The sequence below is a fragment of the Rhinolophus hipposideros genome (genome assembly GCF_964194185.1).
Source record: "Rhinolophus hipposideros genome assembly, chromosome: 7".
Classification (NCBI taxonomy): Eukaryota; Metazoa; Chordata; class Mammalia; order Chiroptera; family Rhinolophidae; genus Rhinolophus; species Rhinolophus hipposideros.
In genome coordinates, this window is record NC_138053.1 from 79845807 (window position 1) to 79871400 (window position 25594).

The following is a 25594-nucleotide window of genomic DNA, read 5'->3' on the forward strand; positions in this document are numbered from 1 at the left end:
TTAGCTCTGATGGGAAATATGCAAGATGGAGACATCCTGCAGACAGTTGGTAGAAACTCGGGGCTCAGGAGAGAGGTAAAGGTGCAGATATAAGTTCCCCCAACGACCATGGGGGCTTCCTAGAAGAAAATCACCCAATGCTGCCTCTCTGCTTGTTGCAAACATCAGGGACCACTCTGTGCACGTCCTGGTGTCAATCTCCTGGTTTCTCATCCTTTCTTGCAGATTCAGACCTGAGGCAGCCTTCCTGAGGTCTCTGCTGAAGACCTCGGGAAAACGTCTGGCACTGTATAGGGCAGATTGTAATACTAGGGTAAGACCACAAAGTGACCCATAGACACATGTACCAGCTGTAAATAAACTCACCGACCTGTTAATGGCAGGACATTTTTTTCTTTGTTATGTGACTACGTTTGGTTGTATTCCTTTTTACCATGCAGCTTTACAAAAACACACATTATATCTAAACAGCTTGTAAAAACTGTCACTTTGGATGAGTAATGATCTTCACTAGACAGGGAGTAAGTAACACTAAACGCATTTCCAAAACTGTTTGTCTATGTCCTAGGAAATTCTTATGTTTTAGACAATGGGCCCAACTTTTATAGTTTTAAAAATTAATCTGGTTGGATACCTATCATCATGTGTTAATATTTGATAGAAACATACCATTTTTTTTTAAAAGCAGACATTTTCCTATAACTCTGTTAAAGGAGAACAGAACATAAAAACATGTAACAAATAGTCTATGAAAAAGAAGCACCTGACAAATAAAAATGCTCTGAAGGATCATGATAAGCCTTTTCTCTAATTTATTAAGTCTTTGCAGATATATTAAATCATTAGTAAAGCAGAAAAGGAATACTGCTGACATGTTTAATCTTTCATTATTCAAATGGATGGAATGTTTTGCCCCAAAGGCTTAAGAGGTAAATAGCTAATTTTTGTTTTTTTCTGGAAATTCCATTTTAGTATGACGTTGGGATCATCCTAGAATAAAAATAAAAATCCACTCAGCCCAAGGACCTAAGTAATTTTCTGTGAAGATCTACGGTTTCAATTTGGATGCCACCTAGATGTGGGGCAAAGTTATGTCTTGTCAACTCTGTCAATTTTAGATAAACACATCTAATGATGATACTTCTCCAACTGAAAAAGGTCCTAAAATATTTGTGTCCAAGAAGATGTGTGTCCTATTTTGACTTTCCAAGACCAAAAGTACAACCCAAGGTCAATAATGAGTCTATAGATTGTGGAGAGTTACAAAAAAATGCAAATTCCAGATGACAAGTCTCTCCTTTCTATAGGCATGTGGCTTAAAAAAAAAAAAAATGGGTGGCCGGTTAGCTCAGTTGGTTAGAGTGCAGTGCTCATAACATAACAGTTTTATTTTTCCTCACAACTGCTTTACTGCAGAATCTTGAAGGGGGCAAGTCAATCCCACCCCACTGCCCATCTCTGGGCAAAATGAAGCTGAAATGAAATGATAAAACACTCAACGAGCTGGGAAAAACTCTGTACGCTAGGATCTCCTAATCTGTTGCTCAGACAGCCCCAGCCCTGCGGACAGGGGCAGGATTGGTGTGTGGAAGGTCAAGTCTTGATTCCTACATGGGTCAGTGAGCTGCCCCCTCCACAACCATATTGAAAATAACGACTTGACTTGGAGCTGATGGGTCCTGGAAAAACATATTATTCCCCAATATCGCCCCCCCCACAAAAAAATGCCCCAAAGGCTATACATCAAGTGGGTTTTTTTTCCACTGTTTCTTTTATAGTTTCTTGGACATTTGACCTTAAATACAAAACCAGGAACTCTGATATGTGTAGTCTTCAGATAGTCTAATCCAGAAATTCAGTTTTTATATTATTGCCCTTAATTAAGATGAGCAGAGGATGGTACTTTCTTAAAAGTTTTTTTTTTTTTTTAACATTCCAAATTATTTCCACTTATTCTAGAACAAATCAAAGCCTGTTCTTTGAATTGTATGTGAGATTCACCCTAAACCTTTGGTACCTTAAAACTTCAAAATGATTAAGAGTACCAATACTCTCTAACTTATTTTTTTCACATCAAGCTTTGTGTGTATTTACAATCTAATAGGGAAAAAATCATATCAAGATATAATACCCATTTGGAAATGTAATGGCTCAGTGTGATGTCAGAGGGATAGTGAATGGGGGAAGGGGCGTCCACACAGTGTGAGGGATATAAATGATAAACGTCTATGTATTACTTTGTCTTGTGCACCTGAAACTAATTTAAAAAATAAGATATAATACCCATTGATAGGGAACAAATTATAATACAGATATCACCCGCTTTTTTAAAGTTCGTGTCACGTCACTTTGCTTTTATGAAAAACCTACATTCGTACCTATTTTCACTAATTGAAAGAAATCCAAAGAGAGTTTTTGCTTTTATGTAAAAAGACAAAAAGCGAAAATGGCATTTAGCGTTTGTTTTGCAGTGAGACGTTTTAGAGGCAGCGAGCACCCCACGCAGTGAGTGGTACTACTTTTACTATATTTTAGATTGAGTTATTCGGTATGATTTGGTAGATTATTTTTTGGGTCTGGGAATGCTCAAAAGATTTTCTAAATAAATTAATAGTAATTGCTTCTTTGCTTTATGCCATTTAGGCTTATAAGGTTTCATAGGAATGTTCTATTTTTGGATAACGAAGGAAAACCTGTATTTTTATTGGCCTTAATTTTTTTGGGGTGTGTGTGAACATTATAATCTTTTTGTTGCCCTTAATCCTTTTTGGGGGCGCATAAACTTGGTAGAAAATCATTGATAGAGACATTTATTTTTTTCTTCTGATTTATTTCCACATTCCATCTACGAATGTGCCTCCTCTGTGTAAGGCTTTATGAAGATCATCTACCTAGCTCCTCAAATGAAGGAACACGGTCCCTTAAAAGAGGAGTTATTTTCATTCTTCTCAACCCATTATACAGATTGGCTGCAAATACAGAAATATGCATGAAATAGCCTTACTAGAAATTACTTTCACCTCACAGGGCACCACTTCCCAGCATGCAAAGCTAAATTTGATCCTTCTGTGCCTGTTTTCCACCTTTCCAACTTTCTCTTTCATCCCTAGATGGCATCTGCTCAGTCAGAGAAAACACCAATCAGGAACCACTTAGGAAGTTGCTGCTTCCTTAGGAATCCATAGGTGTACCTGCCAAGAGGATTCTGGGAATGAATATGCTAACCCTGAAGAAACATAACTTAATGAGAGAGAGTTGGTTATCATGGAAGAGACAGTTTGAGGCTGGAAGAGTGCCCATCGCCATTGAGAATATACAGACCACATCTGCTTTGCCTTTGGGTAGTAAGACCAGCCCTGACCATCACAGCTGGATATCATAGTCTCAGAGATTTCTGTGAAGTTTCTAAACTTCGCCAGAATTCAGCGATTTCATGTGAATTTTCCCATGAAAATGTCACTGGTTTTGAAACGTTAAAAATAAAAGCAGATGCTTCCCTGCATGTTGGACATCCTTCCTGTGTAATACTGAGGCTTGGATGTTTATGCTATCAACTGCCACCAGGAATTCTTGGCTTGGCTGTGGCAATTCCACTGGTGACAGCAGTGATAAATAATGATGCAGTTCAAGTACTTTATCTGGGCCTCATATGACTCAAATTACACCACAGAAGGCTTGAATTTTCCACTTAGGATCACTCGACTAGTTCTTTATTTAAGTAGGATAAAATGACTTGGATTTTTCGCTTGTTATTGTTAATGTCTTCTGATAATTTACCTTAATAAATTTGTTGGATTCTAAGTGCGAGGTCACCTTAGATATATTTTTTAAACCTTAAAAGCAACTTCAAACAATATTTCTTTTAAAACTCCGGTTCTATAATCAAACCAAAGCTTACCCGTGCTAGGCAGTCACTTGATTGGAAGTCCGTCTTCCCAGATTTTGAGAAGCGGCGTTTATCATTGTTTGTGGGCAGAGGAGCATTTGTCTTTGGATCTCTATGGTCTGTCCCTCTGTCCACTTCTGACTTGTCTAGATGGGACCCAGCCACCTCCTTGACAGAATCTGGGCCATTTTCTAGCTCGAAGGCATGACCATTTCCAAGTTCAGGGTCTGGGCCATTGTCCAGCTCAGAGATGGGTTCATTGTCCAGCTCATAGCTAGTGCTGCTCTTGTGTTCTTCAGGGGCCTTGTGGGCAGAAGGCCTGGAAATGACCCCAAACTTTCTTGCTCTTTTCCCCTTTTTCACCGTTCGGTCACCCAGCTCCAAGGTCGGTGTCTCTCCCAGTTCAGAGCTGTTGCTACTGTTGCCATTATACGGAGAATGGACTTTGTGCTTGAAGCGACGCAGCATGATCAGGTAGATGAAGCCGCCATTCCAGCACTGCTCAGCCAGGTAACTGCAACAGACAGATAGGAGCAATGAAAACCCTCAAAACGTCCCTCTTGAACAATACCGGGGGTTGGTGCATTCGATGGCCCATGTAGAACCCATGTGATTAAAAACTTGGTCAACAAATTGAGGTACTGAGCTTTCTAAAGAGACTCAACACTCTGCTCTTTTTTTAATCTCTAGAATTGTTGATGCGAAAAATAACCTGAAAACAAACCGGAAAAAAACGCAATGAACTAGCAATTACTAATGAAAATACTCGAGGATAGGTAGTCAGAGAAGGATTTTTCTATTAACAGAGCCAATCCTAACATATCATTAAAAAAAAAAAAAATCCCTCCACTCTACAATTTCTTGCATCAGCATGACGCTAGCCTCCCATTCATACAGTTCTGATGGAATAACACTACAATTCCCCCAGGGTAATGAATGGATAACATAGTTCGGGGGGAAATGTAAAGTTCTGCTTTTAGCATCAAGAAATCAATGGCACAAGGCCAGGAACCTCAGCCTCAGGGCAGTTAAAGCGAAGGAAAGATTCTGAGTGGGGCTGGAGGGATGTTGGCTGGTAGCAGCGCGGGCACACGCGTGCTGCACTAAATGAGTATCAGGTTGATTTCTTGGTAATGTTTCTGGCTTGGGTTGTGCACAGCACACATGGAGTGTCATTTCTAGTCTAGGCATCACATTAAGAGGAACACTGAAAACGTGGAAAAGACACAGCCTTAGGGTGACCAGGACAAAAAAGGTGGCTGGACACAGAGGCAGGCGGGCATAATGGGAGGAAAGAGGCATGCTAAGCTTGAAGAAGGCCAGGGTTAGGCTCAGTTGTTTTCTATGTATTTCAGGGCTGGTAAACACTTAGAAGCAGGAAATAATATAAATTCGTAATGCACGTGCAGCTCGGCACAAAATACTATACCAGGTTTTAAAGGATAATGAGAAAATAGCACATCACATGAGATAAGTAATTAGCAGTGATCAGACGAGATCACTAAAGCTTTAGCAAAGAAAACACTCACTCAAAAGTCAGGAAACCAGGCTGGGCTGGACCCTCGCCTCGTGCCACCCAAGATAAGAAAGCACAAACTCCAGATGAACCCAGGGAAATGCCTTCCCCACTGGAATCTTGCCACATTCTACACGTCACCGGTTCCCAAGCAAAGAATGTCAACAACCAAATCCTTAACGGGTCAGACCTGCTTCCGGTCTTCATGCTCCCAACAAAGAGAAGGGTTTCATCTTCAATAAAGGAAAAACAGAGAACTTTCCCAAGTATACCAAGCTGGCTGCTCTCTCTCCAGGCTGAGAGATGGGGCAGTCAGTGTGTGGGAAGGGGCCCAGGTCGTAAGGAGAGGTGACCAGCTGTGTTTGAAATGTACTAAGTTTTGGGGCAAAGGTATATATTCCTCATACCAAATGGTCAGGGTAATGCAATGACAGTGACTATCTAACTGAAGAAGACAGTAACTCTGAATTGTCCATGGAGTAAAGTGAACAAGACAGAAGGGTCTTCAAACATCAACCAAACCTAATAAAAACTCTCTTTGATCCTGGGCTATAAATCATGGTAATGAACTTACACATAAAGTCCAGGTAGATCAAAGATACCATACAAGACTCAGGGTGTTCTGTGACTTCCAGTGAGATGAAGATACAAAGATCAGTCCACTGGAGTCTAGAAAATGAAAAGTAAACCTGGTTTTTGACCTAATTTTTCTATAATGTTTAGATTTTATTTCCTTGAATTGTTGGGGTTTTTTTTGGTCCATACTAGATAACAGTGGTTAGCCAGGTTGTAAGGGTTTCTTTGAGCAAACCACTGCTATGCATACAATGCATATACTCAGACATTATGGAAAAAGAGTGTGGGGTAGTAAAAACAGGACCAGGTGAGAGTTAGACACCCACAGTTCTGGCTTTGGCACAACCATGTGAAACAATGGCAATTTCCCCAAATTTCCATCAACTGATGCATTTACAGAAAAAATGTGGTATATCCATGCAATGGAATATTATTTGGCAATAAAAAGGAAGAAGTATATACAAAAACTTAGGTGAAGTTTGAAAACATTATGCTCAGTGAAAGATGGCATACCACCTTAGGCAAGTATGATTCCACTTACAGGACAGGCCCAGACTCGGCAAATCATAGAGATGGAAAGTGGATTAGAGATTGCCAGGAACTAGGGGGAGGGGAAGTGCCAGGAAGTGGGACGGAGTGCTAATAGATACAGGGTGTTTTTTGGGGAGGAAGGGGAGTTGATGGAAATGTTCTTGAATTAGATAGCGATGATGATTGTACAACAGTGAATATGCCTACTTTAAAATGGTGAATTTCATGTTATGTGAATTATGTCTCAATTTAAAAATAGCAAATAGGGGGTGGCTGATTAGCTCAGTTGGTTAACGCGTGGTGCTCATAACACCATGGTCGCCAGTTCGATCCCTGCATGGGCCACCGTGAGCTGCGCCCTCCTTTAAAAAAGAAAAAAGGAAATAAAACAATCCTGGCCAAGTTTGGAGTTCATTTTTTGAGTGAGTAATCCCTAACAACTCTTTTCTGAAGAAGAAACCAAGGCTCAGAAGTACTGATTCACTTGCCCAGGTTCACATAACTGCTAGGTGGGGGACCCAGGTCTGTCTGATTCCCAAGCCCATGCTCTATTCACTGTGCAATTCTGCTTCTTCAACTGTTATCTTCTCAGTGCTGCAGTCTACGCATCTGTAAAAGGAGGTGTTAAAATGGGTCAGCTCTAAGTTGCTTTCAACTTTCGAGTAACTGCGGACGCTACTTTCCCGGAAGAGTTCATGGGATTGGAAGAGCAAACCATCCCAACAACACCATCCAGTGCCAAGGACGAAACATAACCCTGGGAAAATAGAAACATTCCTTTTATGCCCATGTTGTCCTAGGCCTCTGGGACATTTGCCAATAATCCAAAAAAGATTTCACCTGGAAGAGCAATTCCTTTAAAATTGCTTTCGAGACTCTACCTTTTGTACTAAAACTGAACAACCCAAAGGATTGTACACAGAGACCTTCTTTTCAGTACCATAAAGGCTGGTCCATGGATTGAGAATACAAGATCCTGAATATCTTTTCCATCTCTAGTCTCATGGAAGCTCCAAGAACCTTGGAAGTTTCCATGACCGAGAGTATTTTATTCCTTCAGGAGGGTCCACACTCAGCAAAATTACAAAGGAGGAGTTTATCTTTAGTTCGGCACCATCTCCCTGTCCTCTCCTGGCTTCCTAGCAATAAATAAAACTCTGACACCTTCAGGGAATTGTATGACAGGTTATTTTATTCCTTCCTGGTCAGAGAATTGTCTAATGTCATCTGAAAGACAAAGCGTAATGAATGAATTACGGACACTGTAGCAAGTTGGTGAGAGACTTTTAGGCAAAGGGTAATTTTCTTACAGTTCTTTGAATTAGCTTAAATTAAATGTCCCCCACATTCCCTATCCATTTGTACTGAAATAACTTTCTTCACTTTTCCGGGACCTTCAGGGTTAATTCATACTTCCAAACCCCTTTTTTTGTTCAGTAGGAATCTTATCCACCATTAGAATCTGTAAAGTTCAAAGCCAACGTTTGAGAAAGAAAAGTAGAATACAATCACATGACAGAAAAATCGCATTAACAACAGGTAAAATCAGCCTTTTAGAAGCTTTTCTACAATATGATTATTCTTTGATTTCTTCCAAAAATTTGAACCTGTCCTCTGATATGTAAAATTATTAATTCAATGAAAATGTAGCTGATTTTGACCATTCCAAGATGGCCTTAAGATAAACGAAAAAAGACCGGCATATCGACAAATGAGGTTCCGAATTCTAGCTTAGAATCCTCCCTTTGAAATGTGTGTGATTCTTCATTTCACTTGGCCTTTGCAGGCATCCGTTCTAAATAGATCCCTTCCTCTTTCTCTTCCCTCAAAAAGGGCTTTAAGCAAAAGAAGCTTTGGGTACCTCCTCTGTTTCTTAATGTTCTGTCATAATCCTGGGGTCTCGGCTCTCCGGGGTGGGAGGCCTGTAAAGGAGTTGTCAGGTTAGGTTGGGTGCCTAGAAAAGCTGAAGCCTGGAGAGGCAGGAGATAAGACAGGGGCAAAGCCAGGAAGATGTAGGAAAGCCAAAGGTACGCATTATTTATCCATGCCCTGATTTCACCAAAACAGGGCTTAAGGCAACTGTATTCAAGTTTGATATCCTAGATTGTTTTGCCAAAGCCCTTGGGAGCAATTTCCAGGTGCCTCTGAAAATCATCTTGGGCATTCAGCCACAAATTACTGATGCCTGGCACACAGTGTGACCCCACAGAGGGATGCTATCAAGTTGAACAATGGGTGTATATCTGCGTGTAACTGAAAGTAACTTAGATCACCACCACTGGGCACTAGGCTGTTCTGCAATGCCATGAAAACACTGCATAATTCAGAGAACGCCTAACAAAATTCTGTAACTCAGACTTTTTATCAACGCAGACATCCTTACTTTATCTGAGTATGTCAGGTTCCCAGTAGACAACAGGAGAATGAACACCGACTGTGAGAAGATGTTTATACACCAATTATTACGGCAGAGTCTGAATTTCATGGAACAGGACCAGCTGCTAATAGCCATCCTAACAGACACACAGGGCAAATGGAGATCAATTTTTCTTGCCTGTGATTTTCTCTTGCCTAAGAAGTAATGGGATTTTGAAAAGCTGTTTGTGGTCCTTTGAAAACCTGCTAAACCTAATTAATCCAGAGGGCTGTCTGAGGTTGTGAAAATGTTGGTTCCCAGAGAACAATGGGTTGAGAGGAAGTGTTAAATATATACAGATAATTTTCCAGTGAAGTCTTGGCTGGGAAACAGAGGAAGGCAAGTACGTACAGCTCCATAAGAGGGGATGAGAAGATGTTAATCATTACTTCCTGGAGTCATTTAGTAACCAGGTTCCCCAAGGGCAATCTCTCTCAGGTGTTGTTGCCTCCCAGCTACACTGAATTTTGGCCATACTTCTCCCAGATTCCACAACCCTCCACAGAAAGAACCAAACTTCCTTTGGGGAACTCTGAAAGTGCAAATTTTTGGCTGAAAATGGTGCTGATGAGAGTGAATGATATCCTTGGTGTGCTCATAAGGCCTTTTCTGAAAATCAGTCCATCTACTTCCTTGCTTGTATAGTGAGGGAGCAAGGTAGCCCTGACTAGATGAAGGAAGATGGGGCTCAGGCACCAACGAGGCTTTGACAATAGATGACCAGAGTCAAGGCTTAGAGTAGAAATAACTAAAACACTGTATTCCAACTGCTGCTTGCAGGAGGGCGACTGATGAGGCCAGTTTTTACTACTTCTCACCTCCTCTATTCTCCAGAGTAAAGAATATAAATAAATAAATTTGTTCTCTTTATTATAAAATCTATTTATTATTTTTTATCATAAAATTGGGATGGGGGAACACATGTTGAGAGTGAAGAATAAGGGTAAGTATTTATTTGAGGATGTTCCCCCCGATCTATGATGCGACATTAGCTATTCAAACCCAAGCCAAATCATCAGCTACCAAAACCTGTTACCACCACCACACAGTTAGCAGTGAAATTTAAATCCGATCCATCTATACACCAGGAGAGAGGTCCATATTGCCCTTAGGGAGGTGGGACTTGGGAAAATAGTGCAAATATACTAATTCTTTGGCTACTATTATTTCTATGAATAATAAACTGTCTTTTCATCTCTGATCCAGGAGTCTCATGGATTCTGCTGGCATTCATTCATGAAACTGGCAGGCTAATTTGTCAGCTTACTAGTAGAGTAAAATCACAATTCTTGACATAAGCAGGACAATGCATAGAACAACTCAGTTTATAATTGGTCTTGTTCCCCTACACCAAACGTATGAAAGGAGCTTAATGATATATTATTCTCGACACTAGTCACTTGGAAAGAAAAATCAATACGCATCCTAAATCAAACAAATACTCAAAATAAATCTTTAAGGCAGAATCAAACACAGGTGGAATTATACTAAGAGGAGTGAGAAAGAAGGTGGAGATTCTACCCTTGGATTCCACAAACACTGATTAAATTTAGGGTGTCAGCCTCGAAGGCAGCAGCTACATTTGTGTACAGCAGCATTAAGTGCCCACTCTTCTGGGGTTGTGGGGCTGGATGAAAAAGGTGACGAGATTAAGAAGTACAAATTAGTAGTTACAAAATAATCATGGGAGATGTAAAATATAGCATAGGAAATATAGTTAATAATGCTGTAATACCTATGTGTAGTACCAGGTAGGTACTAGACTAATTATGGGAATTCACTTCATAAATTATATAAATGTCTAACCGCCAGGCTGTACACCTGAAACTAATATATTATTGAATGTCAACTATAATTGAAAAATAAAAAAATATTACATAATTAAAAACCAGTTTACACCCTTCTGTCCTTTCCCTGCTTAGATTCCATCTCCTGTAACTATTGGCTGTAATATCTGTGCTGAAGCAGAGCTGGCTCTCTTTCTGTTTCTTGAGAAGAGCTTCTGATGTAAATGGGTGGGGGTAGGGTGAGGGGACACTGCAGAAAAACAACAGATGAAAAGTAACTAAATCATATGATCAATGAGCAAAATTATTTTGATTTCCATGCAATGAGGTATCACTGATTTTCATATTTCTTAAAAGTTCACGTCTCAAACTAACAAGATTAATTTAAATTCACCACTCTCACAGCAAAGAATCCCTACACTAGGATACACTATGCCCTTTGAACTCCAGTATAGCACAACAGGAAGGAAATAGAAGTGTGGCCCTTTCTATCATACAGCAATACCTTTACTTGAAGTTTCACTTTTCCTCAAAAGTGTTCACGCACCTTATTTCTGCATGAATCAAGAAAAGCTTTTTTAAAGCACCCATACACCTTTTGGAAATAGGAATTCAGAAGCTAAATTAAGTACAAATGTCGGGTCAATGATGAAAACTGACCTTATAAAACATACTGCAGAGATGACTGGCCTTCAAAAGAGAATCTCTAGGCGCCTATTTGCAAATTATTGCATGTCTTTATTAAATTACTGTGAGCGAATCAGGGTTTTTAAATAACTGTATGAGACCAACCCGCAGTCTATTCCGAATCAAATTAGAACTGCAGCCACACAGATTTGCTAACTCATCCTGACGATGTTGGTCACATTTTCCCTGGGGAACAAAGGGAGTGCTGGAAAGTGAGACTCCACTCTATGTGACAAGTCCATCTATCTCATTAGGGAATTGAGGAGCATCAGACAGTGTCATGGGAACTCATTCCGCTTTTTTTCTTATGGCACAATGCTATTTTTTTATTATAAAATTACTACTTGCTTATTACAAACTCATTCGTTCATTCATTCAGTCATTCATCTATTCAACAAATAGTTATTGAATACCTACTATATGCCAAACACTATTTTAGGCATCTTGGGGTGCAGCAGTGAACAAAACCATTTCTTTCTTTGTGGAACTTACAATCTAGCAAGGGGAGACAGACAATAAACAACAGACCTATCAAAATAAGCATCCAACTATACAGTATGTTAAAAGGTGAGACGTGCTATGGAAAATAGAAAATCTTAAATGGGATTTAAGAGTCCTTAAATGCCAGGAGTTGGAAGAGTCAGGTTGGAATTTTTAAATGATATGGCTAAGGTAGCCCCATTGGGAAGAATACATGGAACAGAGACTTGAAGATGAAAGAGTTGGCCATGCAGCTGCCTGGGAGAATGTTCCAGACGGAGGGAAGAGCCAGTGCAAAAGTGGTAAATTGGAAGCATGCCTGATGTACTTGAGGAATAGCAAGGAGGCCTTTGAGGCAGGAGTGAGCGAGGAGGAGAGTAACAGGAGATGAGGTGGGAGAGGTAACCTAAACCAATGTGTGCAAGGCCCTGCAGCCTACAGTACAGACTTTCGTGCAAAACAGGCAGCTGTTGAGTATTGAGCAGAGGAGTAATGGGGTGTGCACTATGTTTTGAAATGATCTTTGTTTCTGTGTTGAGAAGAGACTGTGGTAGGGCCGGGTAGATGGAGGGAGACCACGGAGACGATCATCCTATGAAATTCCAGGGAGAGATAAGGCAGCTCAGTGCACAGCAGCAGTGGAGATGGTTAGGAAATAGTGCCCTGAATCGTGATCAATTTTGAAGGCAGAGTCAACGGCCTTTGCTTTTGGATCAGATACAAGGTGTGAAAGAAAGAGAAGTCAAGGACAGCGTGGAGGTGTTTGGTGTGAGCAACTGGAAGGGTGGAGTTGCCCTGGTTAGGGCAGCCTTTTGGGGGTTGGGACTATTTGACTGATTCTGACTGCAGAGATCTATTCCGCAGGTAAGTTCTGGACATGTGAAGTTGGAGATGCCCATGTGGGCAGCTAGATATCCGAATCTGGATGCTGGAGCAGGCTAACTGGTCTGGAGACAGAAATTTGAGAGGTGTCAGAATATTGATGGCATTTAATGCCTCCTGAAGATAAATTCCTTTAGGTGAACCTTCTGGGCCCAAAGTTCTTGCTGTGTCAAAAGCAAGTTCAAGGGCCAGCCCGGTGGCTCAGGCAGTTGGAGCTCCGTGCTCCTAACTCTGAAGGCTGCCGGTTCGATTCCCACATGGGCCAGTGGGCTCTCAACCACAAGGTTGCCGGTTCAACTCCTCGAGTCCCGCAAGGGATGGTGGGCAGCACCCCCTGCAACTAAGATTGAACACGGCACCTTGAGCTGAGCTGCCGCTGAGCTCCCGGATGGCTCAGTTGGTTGGAGCGTGTCCTCTCAACCACAAGGTTGCCGGGTTCAACTCCCGCAAGGGATGGTGGGCAATGCCCCCTGCAACTAGCAATGGCAACTGGACCTGGAGCTGAGCTGTGCCCTCCACAACTAAGACTGAAAGGACAACAACTTGAAGCTGAATGGCACCCTCCACAACTAGGATTGAAAGGACAACAACTTGACTTGGAAAAAAAGTCCTGGAAGTACACACTGTTCCCCAATAAAGTCCTGTTCCCCTTCCCCAATAAAATCTTTAGAAAAAAAAAAGCAGCACGTTCAAGCGTTTTTCATGTACTTCCAATCTTTCCTCTAGAAAGGGTGCAACAATTTAGAATCCTACCAGTAGTGTCTGAGAAAACCATTTGTTCCTGAATATTGTCACTCTTTTTAATCTTGGCCAGTCTGACAGTCAAAAGCTACCTCATGTGATAGTTTACAAGTCAGTAGTGACTAGTGAGTCAAAAATTCTCAGCAGCCATTTGCCTACTTTGAAAATTGTTTATTTATGTCCTTTGTCAGGATTTCATCTTTTGTGTCCTCAGACACTAGCACAGTAGCTGGCACACAAGAAGCACCACAAAACATGACCGAGCAATGAGAAGATCCCTTCCATTAAAAAGAAAAGCCTTCTTTTTTAAACAACTTTGTTGGGGCATATTTTACATACCATATATTCATCTCTTTCAAATGTATAATTCAGTAACTTTTAGGAAATTTACCAAGTAGTGCAATCATCACCATAAATCAGTTTTAGAATACTTTCACCCCAATAAGATTGCTTGCGCCCATCTACAGTCCATTCCCATGCCAGCCACTACTTTCTGTCTGCATAGATTTGCCTTTTCTGGACATTTCGTGTAAATGGAATCATACAACACATGGTCTCACATGTCTTACTTTTTTTTTTGTTTTAAATAGGACTTTATTGGGGAACAGTGCGTACTTCCAGGACTTTTTTTTTTATTTTTCCAAGTCAAGTTGTCCTTTCACCTTTCAGTCTTAGTTGTAGAGGGCGCAGGTCCAGTTGCTGTTGCTAGTTGCAGGGGGCAGAGCCCACCATCCCTTGTGGGACTCGAGAAGTTGAATCTGCAACCTTGTGGGTGAGAGCCCAATGGCTCATGTGGGAATTGAACCAGCAGCCTTTGGAGTTAGGAGCACGGAGCTCCTACTGCCTGAGCCACCGGGCCGGCCCATGTCTTACTTCTTAAAAGCCACTTCTTTTTAGTCGGTCCTCATTCACCAGGCCTTAACTCTGCATCTTCTCTGTCATTTACCCTCTATGAAATCGCGATTCATGCAAACATGCTCTTTTCATGATATCTTTCTCATGTTCCTTCAGATCATACCCAATTATCCTGAGGACACAGCCCTCATGGACCTGCTAGCATGTCATCCATCCTTTCCCCTTACATTTTTCCAGTGAATATCCACCATTTTTCCCAGTTTAGGCTATGGGAGAAAGTTCTTTATCTCCAAAGTTCTTCATGTGACCACACCAGCCATTCTTACCCGTCTGGTCTCCCAGATTCCTCCCATTATTCCTATGTCATCTTAAACAAACTCTACTTTGAAAGAAAATCTTTCTTCATTAACACTAACCAGGCAAAGGTTCCAAACACCATGTTAAGGTAACAGTGTATAATACGTATTGCAGTCTAATATATTCACGTCACTATGCACTCATATCAACTGCGTTTAGTTTTTTATTTTCTCCCTGTTATTTTTGTCCAGGACAGAAGACCAGGGCCTATTGGGCCCAAAGTCTCTTCTGTCTTTTGCCTGGATCAGTGCTAATGAAGCTTCCATTCCTCCCTTATGTCTTTGCTATGATTTGCCTCTGAAGCTGAAGATAGGCTAGGTCTGCAAGCCAGAAAACCCAGGCCAGCCCACTCCCCCTTTGCCTGATGTCCCACTGTCCAACCCTATTAGGCACATTTCGTATGGCAATTCCTGTGCTTTCGCACATACGGTGTTGTCCCTGGCCTCACCTGTCAATGCTCAAGGATAACTACACGCAGACCGCGTCCCAGAGATGATGTTCAATTTATTTTCTAACCTGAGGGCCACCAAACCCTGAAAAATGTGTCAAAAATGACCCAGGGACTGAGTTCCAGATTGTACCTGCCACAACCCCTGGTTCCTCCACAGTGAAAGCTGCTGGAAGCTATGAGTGACACACACGCTCGCTTTCTGCCCCCACTGCCCCCAAAGCAGCCAAATCTGAGAGTTCACAGCAGCCAGTCATCCTCCAGCCCTCACACAGCACCACTCAAAAGGCGGCCACCCACTTCCCCTTCCCTAGAGGTGATTTTAAAAGAAGGGAGACTCATGTGGTTCTATGTATCTCAGAACGCACATGACGCTACTCACATACTAATTCAAACATCGATGAAATGCCTGTACCCTCCAGTTCCCACCCCTTTCAAGTGAATCCAGCTCAGTCTTGAAACAATTTCCCGAGCTTCTTTCAATCCTTCCACAGTCTGTTCCATTGGCTTGGCCAGAGCCTGCACCCGCCTCACGCCAAGCCTGGTTTCACTTATGTCACAACAGCTTCCATCAAAATAGTAGGCTTTTTTTCTGAATTTCTTTCACTGTTTTGAAGTCAGCAGAGAGAAGACACTTATGAAATTGCAAAATGACTACCTCTATCAATGTATTCTGGCTAATGTCAAACCCTGTTCTTCTCCTGAATCTCTTCTACACAGTATACTTTTTAAATCTGATTTTGCTTTTTAAATCTGATTTTCCTTTTTCTTGTTCTTTCTTCTCAAAGGCTCTCTGGCAGGCATGGTGGGGCTGGACATGTCTCATAATCTATAAAGGTTCATGTAGAATGACTTTCTAAGTTTTGCAACCTTCTTCTTCAAGCAAAGGGTGCTCCTTAGAAGTTGGATTTGTTGGATATTTTCCCTATGGTTCATCCATCTGCCTGATCCTCTAGGACTCTTCTTGGTTTGGAGAAGTTCAATTACAAGAAAGCCTAATCAACAGAAATCTAGCCCTAGAAAAACAGATGAGCCAAGTCCTTACACATGTGGATAGAACAATTTTTATGCCTTGGCTTCTAATCTGTACACTCTTCACGGGTGTGTTGACCAGTTGAAACGGTGACATCATGGAGTATCTTTGTGTGCCCTGACCCTTACTTATGCCCAGACAAGGAAAATGCAGAGGCATTTGTACTTATCTCCTGGGATTTTTAAAATAACTGGAAGTGAAACATTAAATAAACTGTAAATTATTGGACGCATAAGCATAAATATTGATACAAAAATGCAAAGCTTGCATTTAATGGTGTGTTTATATTAGAAGCTCCAAAAACTAACACAATTGTAATAGACAAGGGGGACAGGTACCGATATTAAGTTGTAACTATATGCTGTGTACTGAGCTAACTACACACACATCATCATCTCATTTCAATCTAGTAGAACAACCCCATTAAATAGTTACCTTACAATCCATTTTTTAGAAATGAGAAAACTAAGTCTCGGAGAGATTAACTTACCCAAGGTCATAGAGCTGCTATGGGTGGAGCTGGGATTCAAATTTCCGTCTGATTGCAAACAACCCAGGCAATGACCTTGAGACTCACTGTAGTAAAGTCCCATTCTATTGTTGTTTATAAAGACTAGATTTGGATCAAGGAAAAGGGTTGCAATTTCTAACAGCCAAAAGGCCTCTCCCCACATTAATATCATAAGGGATTCCACTTTAGTGGTATGTTAATGCTCAAAATATGTCCACGCCCTTAAGAAAAGGGCCTTAGGGAAAACAAGAGGTATTTTCAGGCAGGCCCAAAGGCAGGTGAGTATTTGGGAGGGGTGAGGTGGTTCCTCAGGATGTGGGTAGAAGTGACCAACTGCCCCCTTCCATCTCTCAGCTATGAGCTTGATACAGTCCCCAAGAACTCTGGAAAAGGAGAGGCAATGCTTGCTCAGATTACCTAGAATCAGAGAGGAACCACCTAGCCCAAACAAAATGGTTAACACAAGATATACCCCTCCAATGCTGGCCTCTCCCCTCAGGTGCTCTCTGGAGCTCAAATACCTCTCCTCCCTCCCTATACCCCCACGAGGCCCCGACTCCAGACCGGCGCTTCCTAAGCAGACTGGTGCACTGGACACCTCTCCCTCTACAGTGAACCACCCCCTCCTGACTGCAGGCAGTCTGACAACTTCTGGCTGTAAACAAGAGGTGTCTTAATACCATATTCACGGTTCCTGTGGATTCTTGTGGAAGAAAATGTGTTGTCGTTAGTGATGGGCCAACAGAAATTAGATTAAGGGAGGGGCAGGAAAATCCCTGGCGTGAAGTACCACTGAAGCGTCCTATTCAAGTAAGGACTTGCTGTCCAGCTGGTGGAGAGTGTTAGTTAGCTCATGACCTCCAGCTATGAGCTCCATCAGAGCCCATCTCAGCTTTCAAATCAAGGGCACGCGCTTCTGGAGCAATTCCTGGCCCATGGCGATCATGATGGAGAGGTAGGCTGGCCATTTCCACCCAGAGCGGGATGCTTCTGTTGAGCCAGCTTCTCCCGAGAGGTCCCTGTTGGGCTGACCCACTTGATCAGGTCAGCAGTACGATGTGCTGGCTCCCCGCGCCCAGTCCTGCTCCCTCCCTTTTCCTTTCACAAGTGTTATCCCGACAGATATTCTGTACTCTTAGCTCTAACTCAGCATCTGCTTCCTGGAGGACCCCATGTGAGAGAGAGCAATAGAATGAGAAATAATAAAATGGTTCCCAAAAGGAGACAGTGAGAAATAACACTAGCCAAAAAAGGCTTGTCAGAAATGAATAGGACTCAGCTAATCTGGGTATAGCAGCAGCCAGCAAAGCATTCTTGAGAAGTCAAGTTGGATGAATGGCATTCACAAAGATTTCCTTTACATCTGTTGGCTGGTAGCAAGAAAAACCAACAGCAAAGGGCTCCTTCAGATTGGGACTCTCTTCACTCAATACATAAACAGCTTCAGCAAAATTTAGCCTAATACCAATTACATCCAAACATATATGGATGTAGTTGATCCTGGAGTAAGATCACACTTGTTTCAGGTGTCAGCATTGCCACTTGGGCCCTCAGGCAGGACACTGAACGTCAGAGACTAATCCTTTAGTCCCATCTACCTATGGGGTTTTGGGGGAGGATTAAATGGGATCAGGGACTAAGCTGGCTGGTTTACAAGCTGGTTTCTGGCCTGGCACGTAGTAAATGCCAATAAATGTTAGTTCCTCTCCCTTTTGGAAACTTGCTAGGTAATCACTGGTCAACCAGTTAAACTTGTCTGGAGCTTCTGTCCTGGGAAGAAATCCTAGGAAGGTGAACTCAGATCAGGGAGCCAATTCTGTGGTCAGAGTGGGCCGAAGAGAACCACAGTTCAGTAGGGGGAAAGGAGTCCCTGGAAAAACCAAGTTCACGGGGAACAGGCAGAGAGTCAGAAATGGATTTGAAAACTAAAGATCTGAAAAGGTGGAGCAAATGTGTTTTAGACACAGAGCCTCGCCGGCCCCTTGAGGCAGAGAACTATTTTGAGGGTGTCCTGGACTTAAGTTATTGAGCTGAGAAGTATGGCGGTGTGTGTGTGTGTGTGTGTGTGTGTGTGTGTGTGTTTGTGCACGCGTATGCATGCGTGCGCACACGCACAGAGAAAATCAGGCTAGTATAGACAGAATCTGGCAATTGCAGGCCATATTCTCTGCTGGAGAGAGAGAGGAGACAGATGTCTTTCAAAACACAGACCGATGGTGGCCTCTTGTGTCATGTCCATGTCCATCTGGCCAGGGTCAGGTTCCCAGCTCCCAGAGCAACTACAAGCTTTCTGGCCTGACCTGAACTCTGAGGATGGTCCCAGAGGTCCTGGAATTGCCCCAGAACTCAGGGTGGAGTCTGGGAGGCTGCCCATCCTAACCACACCGCGACATGGGCTGACCCCTGAATATTCTGTAAAATATGTGGGCTGCTCCTACTAATACAAGCAACTGCCACAAATAAATCAGATGCACGTGTGTGCAGACACATGGTCTCTCCCAGCATCCACTCCTCCCTCACCTACCTTCCCTCCACTTATCACAAATATCTGGATGATGCCCCTTCCTATAGGGTCAGCTGCCTCCTTTACAAGGGGCCTCTTTCACTTTTCTGAGGCAAGAGTTTCAAAAGCCTGGTTGTTTTAATATTAAATGGTTCAACACATTACGATGCCATTAGTGAGTCAACATTCTGATGTTTCTTAAATGTCTAGAGAGGGTAGCTGTAGACCCACGATTTTAATTCCAAGGGAAAAACACTTCCAGCATGAACAGCCAGCTCCTCTGCTTTTGTGTGAGGTACATGCAGGTGTGGGCATTTGAGTCACAAGCATGTTTTAGAATATTAGGAACTCACTTCCTTACCAAGAATTCTCAACAGGAAATAGCTGGCAGACGGCACACACTAGATTTGGAACTCTCATACTTCGAACGAACGGAAAACATCCAAAAACAAAATCAGAGCCATGAGCTGCCTGGAAAAACAAACACCCAAAGTTATTTCTTGGACTGCACATCAGGAAGAGCATGCTCTGGAAGAATCTGGAAGGGGGAAGAAACAAAAGCTTTGACCAGAGGACCGTCTCAAATCTGGGGAGAAAACACACAAGAGCTTTCCATTGTGGCACTGTTTCATTTAGACGCACAAACTCTTCTCACCGATAAGATTAAGGGGCGCCTTAATTTGTTCTAGCTTCCCAAGCTGGAAAGCAAACTGCACCCATTTTTCACACAGATTGGAGCTGATGGCAGCAGTCCTGGGGCAGGGGGCAGGACACCCCATTTGCCAGATACTTAAAGGGCCCGACACAAGCTCCAGGAAAGACACAGGGCATGTGTCATCAAGAACAGAGCAACACTCAGTTACTAGGGGAGTTTTTTGCTCATTCACTGACACTTTGCATACCGAGTTCTCTTCAGCGAGTCCCTCCTAAAGAGACTTATTGCAGGGTCTTAAAATTATCTTGTAGGGCCTACTGAGAGCATCAAGACGAGATTTACTTATTTACCTTCACTGCCTCACTTCCTCAAAGGATTTACATATCCAAACCACCTGCTCTCAAAAGGGCCACCTCCTAGTACTTTGAGCCAAAACAGACCATCCCAGATGCGACTGAAGGCAAAGGAGATCTGTGGACAATTTCAATACTGCTGTTTCTTGAAGAACTGCAGTGTTCTTTAAGTTATCAGGCACAAAGTTCGTAAGGTCCAATTTCATTAGAAAATGTGAATATACAAAAGAATGAAATACATAATGTGAATTTATAATCTATACATTTAAAAATGATACCAATTATATGAAGAATGTTCCAACAGAAGCACAGGTTACTTCAGAAGCTTCCAAAAGAGGGACTAGCCTGCCGTTGGTGTGGATGTGGATTGGCAAGGTTTTCCTCGGAAGTGTCGGGGTCAGAGGCCCAGCAGAAGTTAGCTAGGCCGGCAGGAGGTGGAAGCATGGGGTCTGGATTTGAGGGGAGAAGAGAGAGGGTCCAGGCAGAAGTTAAGACCATGTTTAAGGCCTTGTGCCAGGAACTTGACTACGAATTTTACTTCAAACTGGAGATGGAGAAGTTGAAAGCCTCTTGGTTGAATAACGCCCCCCCCACCCCCAAATTGATGTCTATCTGGCACTCAGAATGTGATCTGGGAAGAGGGTCTTTGTAGACATAATTACTTAAGGATCCAGAAGAGATCATACGGGATTAGGGTGGACCCTAAATCCAATGAAAGTGTCCTTATAAGAGAAAGAAACGAACATACAGAGACCCGGAGAAGAAGGCGACGTGAAGATGAATGTCGAGGTTGGAGTGATGCGTCTACCAGCCAAGAAATGCCAGGGATTACCTCTAATGACTAGAAGCTGAGAAAGGCACTGAACGTTTTCTCCCTCAGAGCCGCTGGAAGGAACCAACTCTGCCTGCACCTTGATTTCCGACTGCTAGCCATCAGAACCGTGAGAAAATCTGTTTCTGTTGTTTTAAGCCATCGAATTTGTGGTACTTTGTTACCGCAGCCCTAGGAAGGAACACAGCCTCCTTCCCTCCCTTTAGCTTTTCCAAGACTTTTTTTAACCCTTGAACTTCTTTCACAATAAGATGCATTCTTGTAAAACCTCCAAGACCTGCTTAAAATAATTTTATATGTTTTGCATAGTTATAGAACAATGTGATTTTAAATAAATCTATTATATTGATATGCTATTAAAGTACTTAAAACCCTTCTCACAAAATCTATAAAACTATCAAGACGAATTTCCCAATTTCGCAAGTGGTGCACACTGTTTCATTTACTTCCGATTAATCCATAAGAACAAAGATGATTTACTGACTCACATTTAAATAATATGTGCCATTTAAAATATTTAAAATACAGAGAAAAATTACCTATGTGATGCCTATAGCATCAAGAACAGAAAGAAAAAACAAAGCAACTCTCCTGTTTTCATTTCTTGGATGTTTAGAATTTTTGTACTTGAATTGTGGAAAATGTCCTGGTGTGTTTTTAAAAGTATGATGTTTGGCATCTAGATGACAAGATGAGAGATTTCTAGCTGCAACTTGGAATCACTTCTCCTTAAACAATCCATTGCGGGGGTGAAAACGTGGTCTTTATGCCAGTAAATAGCAGCTACCTTGGCTAGAACAAGAGTCCGCTGCTGTGTCTGGAACTCCCTCAGATGCATGTAACTTAAAGGCCCAGAGACCATCTTGAGGACCATCATTAGGCTCCTCGTTAATTTCAATCACCAGTGTCCCCTCTGCTTGTCTCCAATGACTCAGTAAAGACACAGCAAACAAAGATATTACCACGCAGGGGTAATGATGTAGGGCCATACCGTGGGCAAAACCCCTGTTGGTGGCTGCGAAATGAACTGGGGATCAGAGTCACGTGCACACCGACTATCTTCCCACTGTTCAGTACCCACATGGAGATTCTCAAACCATTTTGAGGGAAAATGTTTCAACAATTACTTTCGTTTCTGATTTTCAGTAATACATCTGAAGGTGACTCCATGACCACCTTTAATCACGTGAAGCCCAGGAATGCTTTGGCCAGCTGTGGGTGCCTTTGCCATCACAGCTCTGCGACGTGAGAACTCCTGCACGAGGATGGGACCTCGTGGGGCAGTGAGTGACTGTCACACAGCTCGAACCACTGATTGATTTCCCCTGGGTCAGAGCCAACAGGCATTAATGGTGCTGTCCTGTCAGCCTCTCTCCTCACTAAGTACACCTCAGAGGATTTTTTTAAAAAGCAAACAAATCCGATCAAGATGTCAACGTGTATTATCCATGTTTCACACAGGTTTCTAAAGGACCTTCAGCTTGGCAACAAACTCAGTTTCCTCTTTGTCCTTCCTCCTCTGGCATCTGACAGGTTTTCAGAGCACATGTTTTAACTTGGCAGTCGCTTCTTCCTTTTCCTGTGGCACTAGACATGGACCACCATCTTGTCAGCCAAGCATGGACGGACATGTTACACAACAGAATGAAAGGCTTCTAAACAAATGCACAAACAAAACGAAACAGAAACAAACTCAGATACAGGACACATTGATGGTTGCCAGCAGGGAGTGGAGTAGGGGAAGGGGTGGCAATGGGGAAGGGGATTCAGAAGTATAAGATTCCAGGTATAAAATAAGTCATGGAGATGTAATGTACAGCACAGGGAATAGAGTTAATAACATCATAATAACTACGTACAGTGACAGTTACTAGACTTATTGCATACATGTCGAATCAGGCTCTTGTACACCCAAAACTAATATAATACTGTACGTCAATTATAATTAAAAATTAAAACAAAAATGACTTCAGTCATTTGAATCGGTCAGAGCTCACCCGAAAGTTCTTGTGAAGGAAGGAGTCCTCACTTGTGTCTTCTTTAAGACATGCCCACATTTCTAATGGGTGTTTTCATCTAACGGGGTTATTTTTCCTTTCTTATACAATGATGTTTGGATTTACTACTCACAGCCTTAGATGTAGGAGAGAGTCGGGGGAAAGGTCAAGTGCAGTGTTAGGCAAAGTGTATCACCGGAGGGATAAAGGACCAATCAGAACTGCTGGGGTTACACATTGACAGGAAAGCTTAGTATCTCATTGCTATTATCAATACCACATTACTTTGGTGTAAGTCTTTATATCTTATGAAATTCAGTATTAGTAGTAGTATCATCACTATCTGGCCACTATGAACTTGTGAGGTGGGTAACGAAGGTGTGATTGTCTCCAGCCTATAAGTGATAAAATTTAGGAATGAAGATGAAGGAGCTTCACAGATCCCATCTGGACTCCTGATCCAGAGATACTTCCCCCCTAACCCCCTGCATTGAGGGACAAGAGACGGTAAAGCTGCTGTTTTAGGAACCTGCTGAACTCTGACCAGAAGATCTTCCAGAATTCTCCCTGTGCTGCAGGACAGGTGTGATGTTCACTGGGGAATGGGCTGGGTTAGAGCTAGCAGCTTGCTGGACACAGTGCAGGTTTTGGAGCCTGACAGACCTGACTCCAAATCCAGGTTCCGTCACTTACCTGTTGTGCGACCTTAAAACAATTTTTTTTCTCTTTTGCCTGTTGCCTCACCTGAAGTGGGTTATTATGAGAATTAAATGATATTTAGATGTAAAGTATGAGGTATACAATTGCAATACCTGAAAAGTGTTCATAGTGACTACATCCGAGCCTATTCGGCTATCTATGGAGACAAGTCAACTATCTACATATAAAAATCCCCCCTGGTCAAAGGAAGGAATGAACACCCACATGATGAAGACGAAAAATGCTGGGCAACTGGATACCACCCCAGGGCTCTGGCCCACATACTCAGGGAAAGTCGACTCCACTGCAGCCCCAGGAGAGGCTGTCTATCCCCCAAGTAAGCCAACCTTCTAACCTGGCATGCTAGAGCATCACATGTGACTCACCCCAATCCCAGAGCACGGGCTCAGCTAGAAAGAAGCCTGTTTCAAAGGAGAAAGAAGACAGGGGAAGTTTCCAGAAACATCTGTCTGCCAAAGTTGGGCTCCCTGCTCCACCTCTTCCCGACTCTTGGAGAGGCTGGACCTCTCTGGAAGTTCCACAGAGCGTATGTTGGGCACCCTCCAGTGCCCAGCCCAGGGCTGATCACGTTCAACTTGGCACTTGATAAAACTTTTAGAAACTGGTCCCTAGTGGTTTTCACGTGTACACCATGTCAATTAACAAGACCCTGCATGCCTGAGAGTAGGTTCATGGCCCTTTTGCAACCTCTTGCCCCTGCCTCCCCCATGTACTCCCCCAGAGTGCAATGTATATTCCCAGGCACACTGTAAGCCAACAGTTACCACACATTTAACAATAGAATTGAATCCTTTACCCTCTGCATTGAGCAGTAATGAGGAGTGGTTGAAAAATGCATTCAGAGTATCAACCAGCCAATGATTTGAAAAACATAAGAGAATTTTACAAAAGTACATTTAGACATGAAGCCACATTTTCTAAATGTGAATCACTGTGAGTGAGGGAAGGGGTTTAGAAACAGTAATAGCTACTAGAATTTACATGCATATTTGCCATGGTTCACACACTTTGGTAAGCACACTGAGAAAATTGTGTGATTTGTTCGTAAAGTCTTACAGAAATCTCATATAGTGGAGCATGTTCAGTAAACCGTGAAAATCACTCCTTCATACCATCCCGAAAACCATTCCCATAACTTGCCTTTCAACTTTTATCTTATGGTATATTCTCATCCATAAGTTAAGTATATCTTCTCCTTCGTGACTTCCTGAATTTACAGTCTTAGGTGGGGGCTTCCCCACCCTAGAAAATATTCTATTTTCTTCTAATACTTTCACAGAATTCATTTTTATGTTTAGCTCTTTATCCCATCTAAAATTTATCTATGGATTTAAAGGCAGGACCTAACTCTATACTCTTCTCTAAAAAGTTAAACTAATTATTTCAATAAAGTTCACTAAATAGACTGTCATTTATTCTCCAGTTTTGAAACGTATCCTTTTCATACACCAAATTTCCTGACATACATGGACCTATTTGGGATTCCCTACCCTGTTCCACTGGTCTATTTGTCAATGCCTGTACCACACTATTTGAATTACTAAAGCTTTAATGTATAGTTTGCTATGTGATGAAAGAGAATACACTCCTCCTCATTGTTCTTATTTTCCCAAAAATTTCGTAGCTATTTACTTATCTTTACCCCTTTCCGATGAACTTTAGTTCATCTATTCAGGTTCCAAATTCTTTTCAGATTTTGATGGAAATTGCATGTATTTATAGATAGGAAAGAAAGATAACAGGACATACTATCCTTAAAGGACTGTCTGTAGAGTCCATGTGCTAGATATAAGAACTGTGGTTGTGATATGTAATCTGAACAACTGTA

At 42.2% G+C, this 25594-nt stretch overlaps 1 protein-coding gene across 4 annotated transcripts in view; it reads right to left on the bottom strand.

The window, feature by feature from the left end:
* The window catches only part of PDZD2 (PDZ domain containing 2), a 331929-nt gene that overhangs the window by 85727 nt on the left and 220608 nt on the right, over nt 1–25594 (bottom strand). For all 4 annotated transcript variants that reach the window (XM_081053224.1, XM_081053222.1, XM_081053223.1 and 1 more), the window contains one exon: nt 3899–4400. In XM_081053224.1, coding sequence (XP_080909350.1) covers nt 3899–4400 — 502 coding nt within the window. The remainder of the gene's footprint in view (nt 1–3898; nt 4401–25594) is intronic.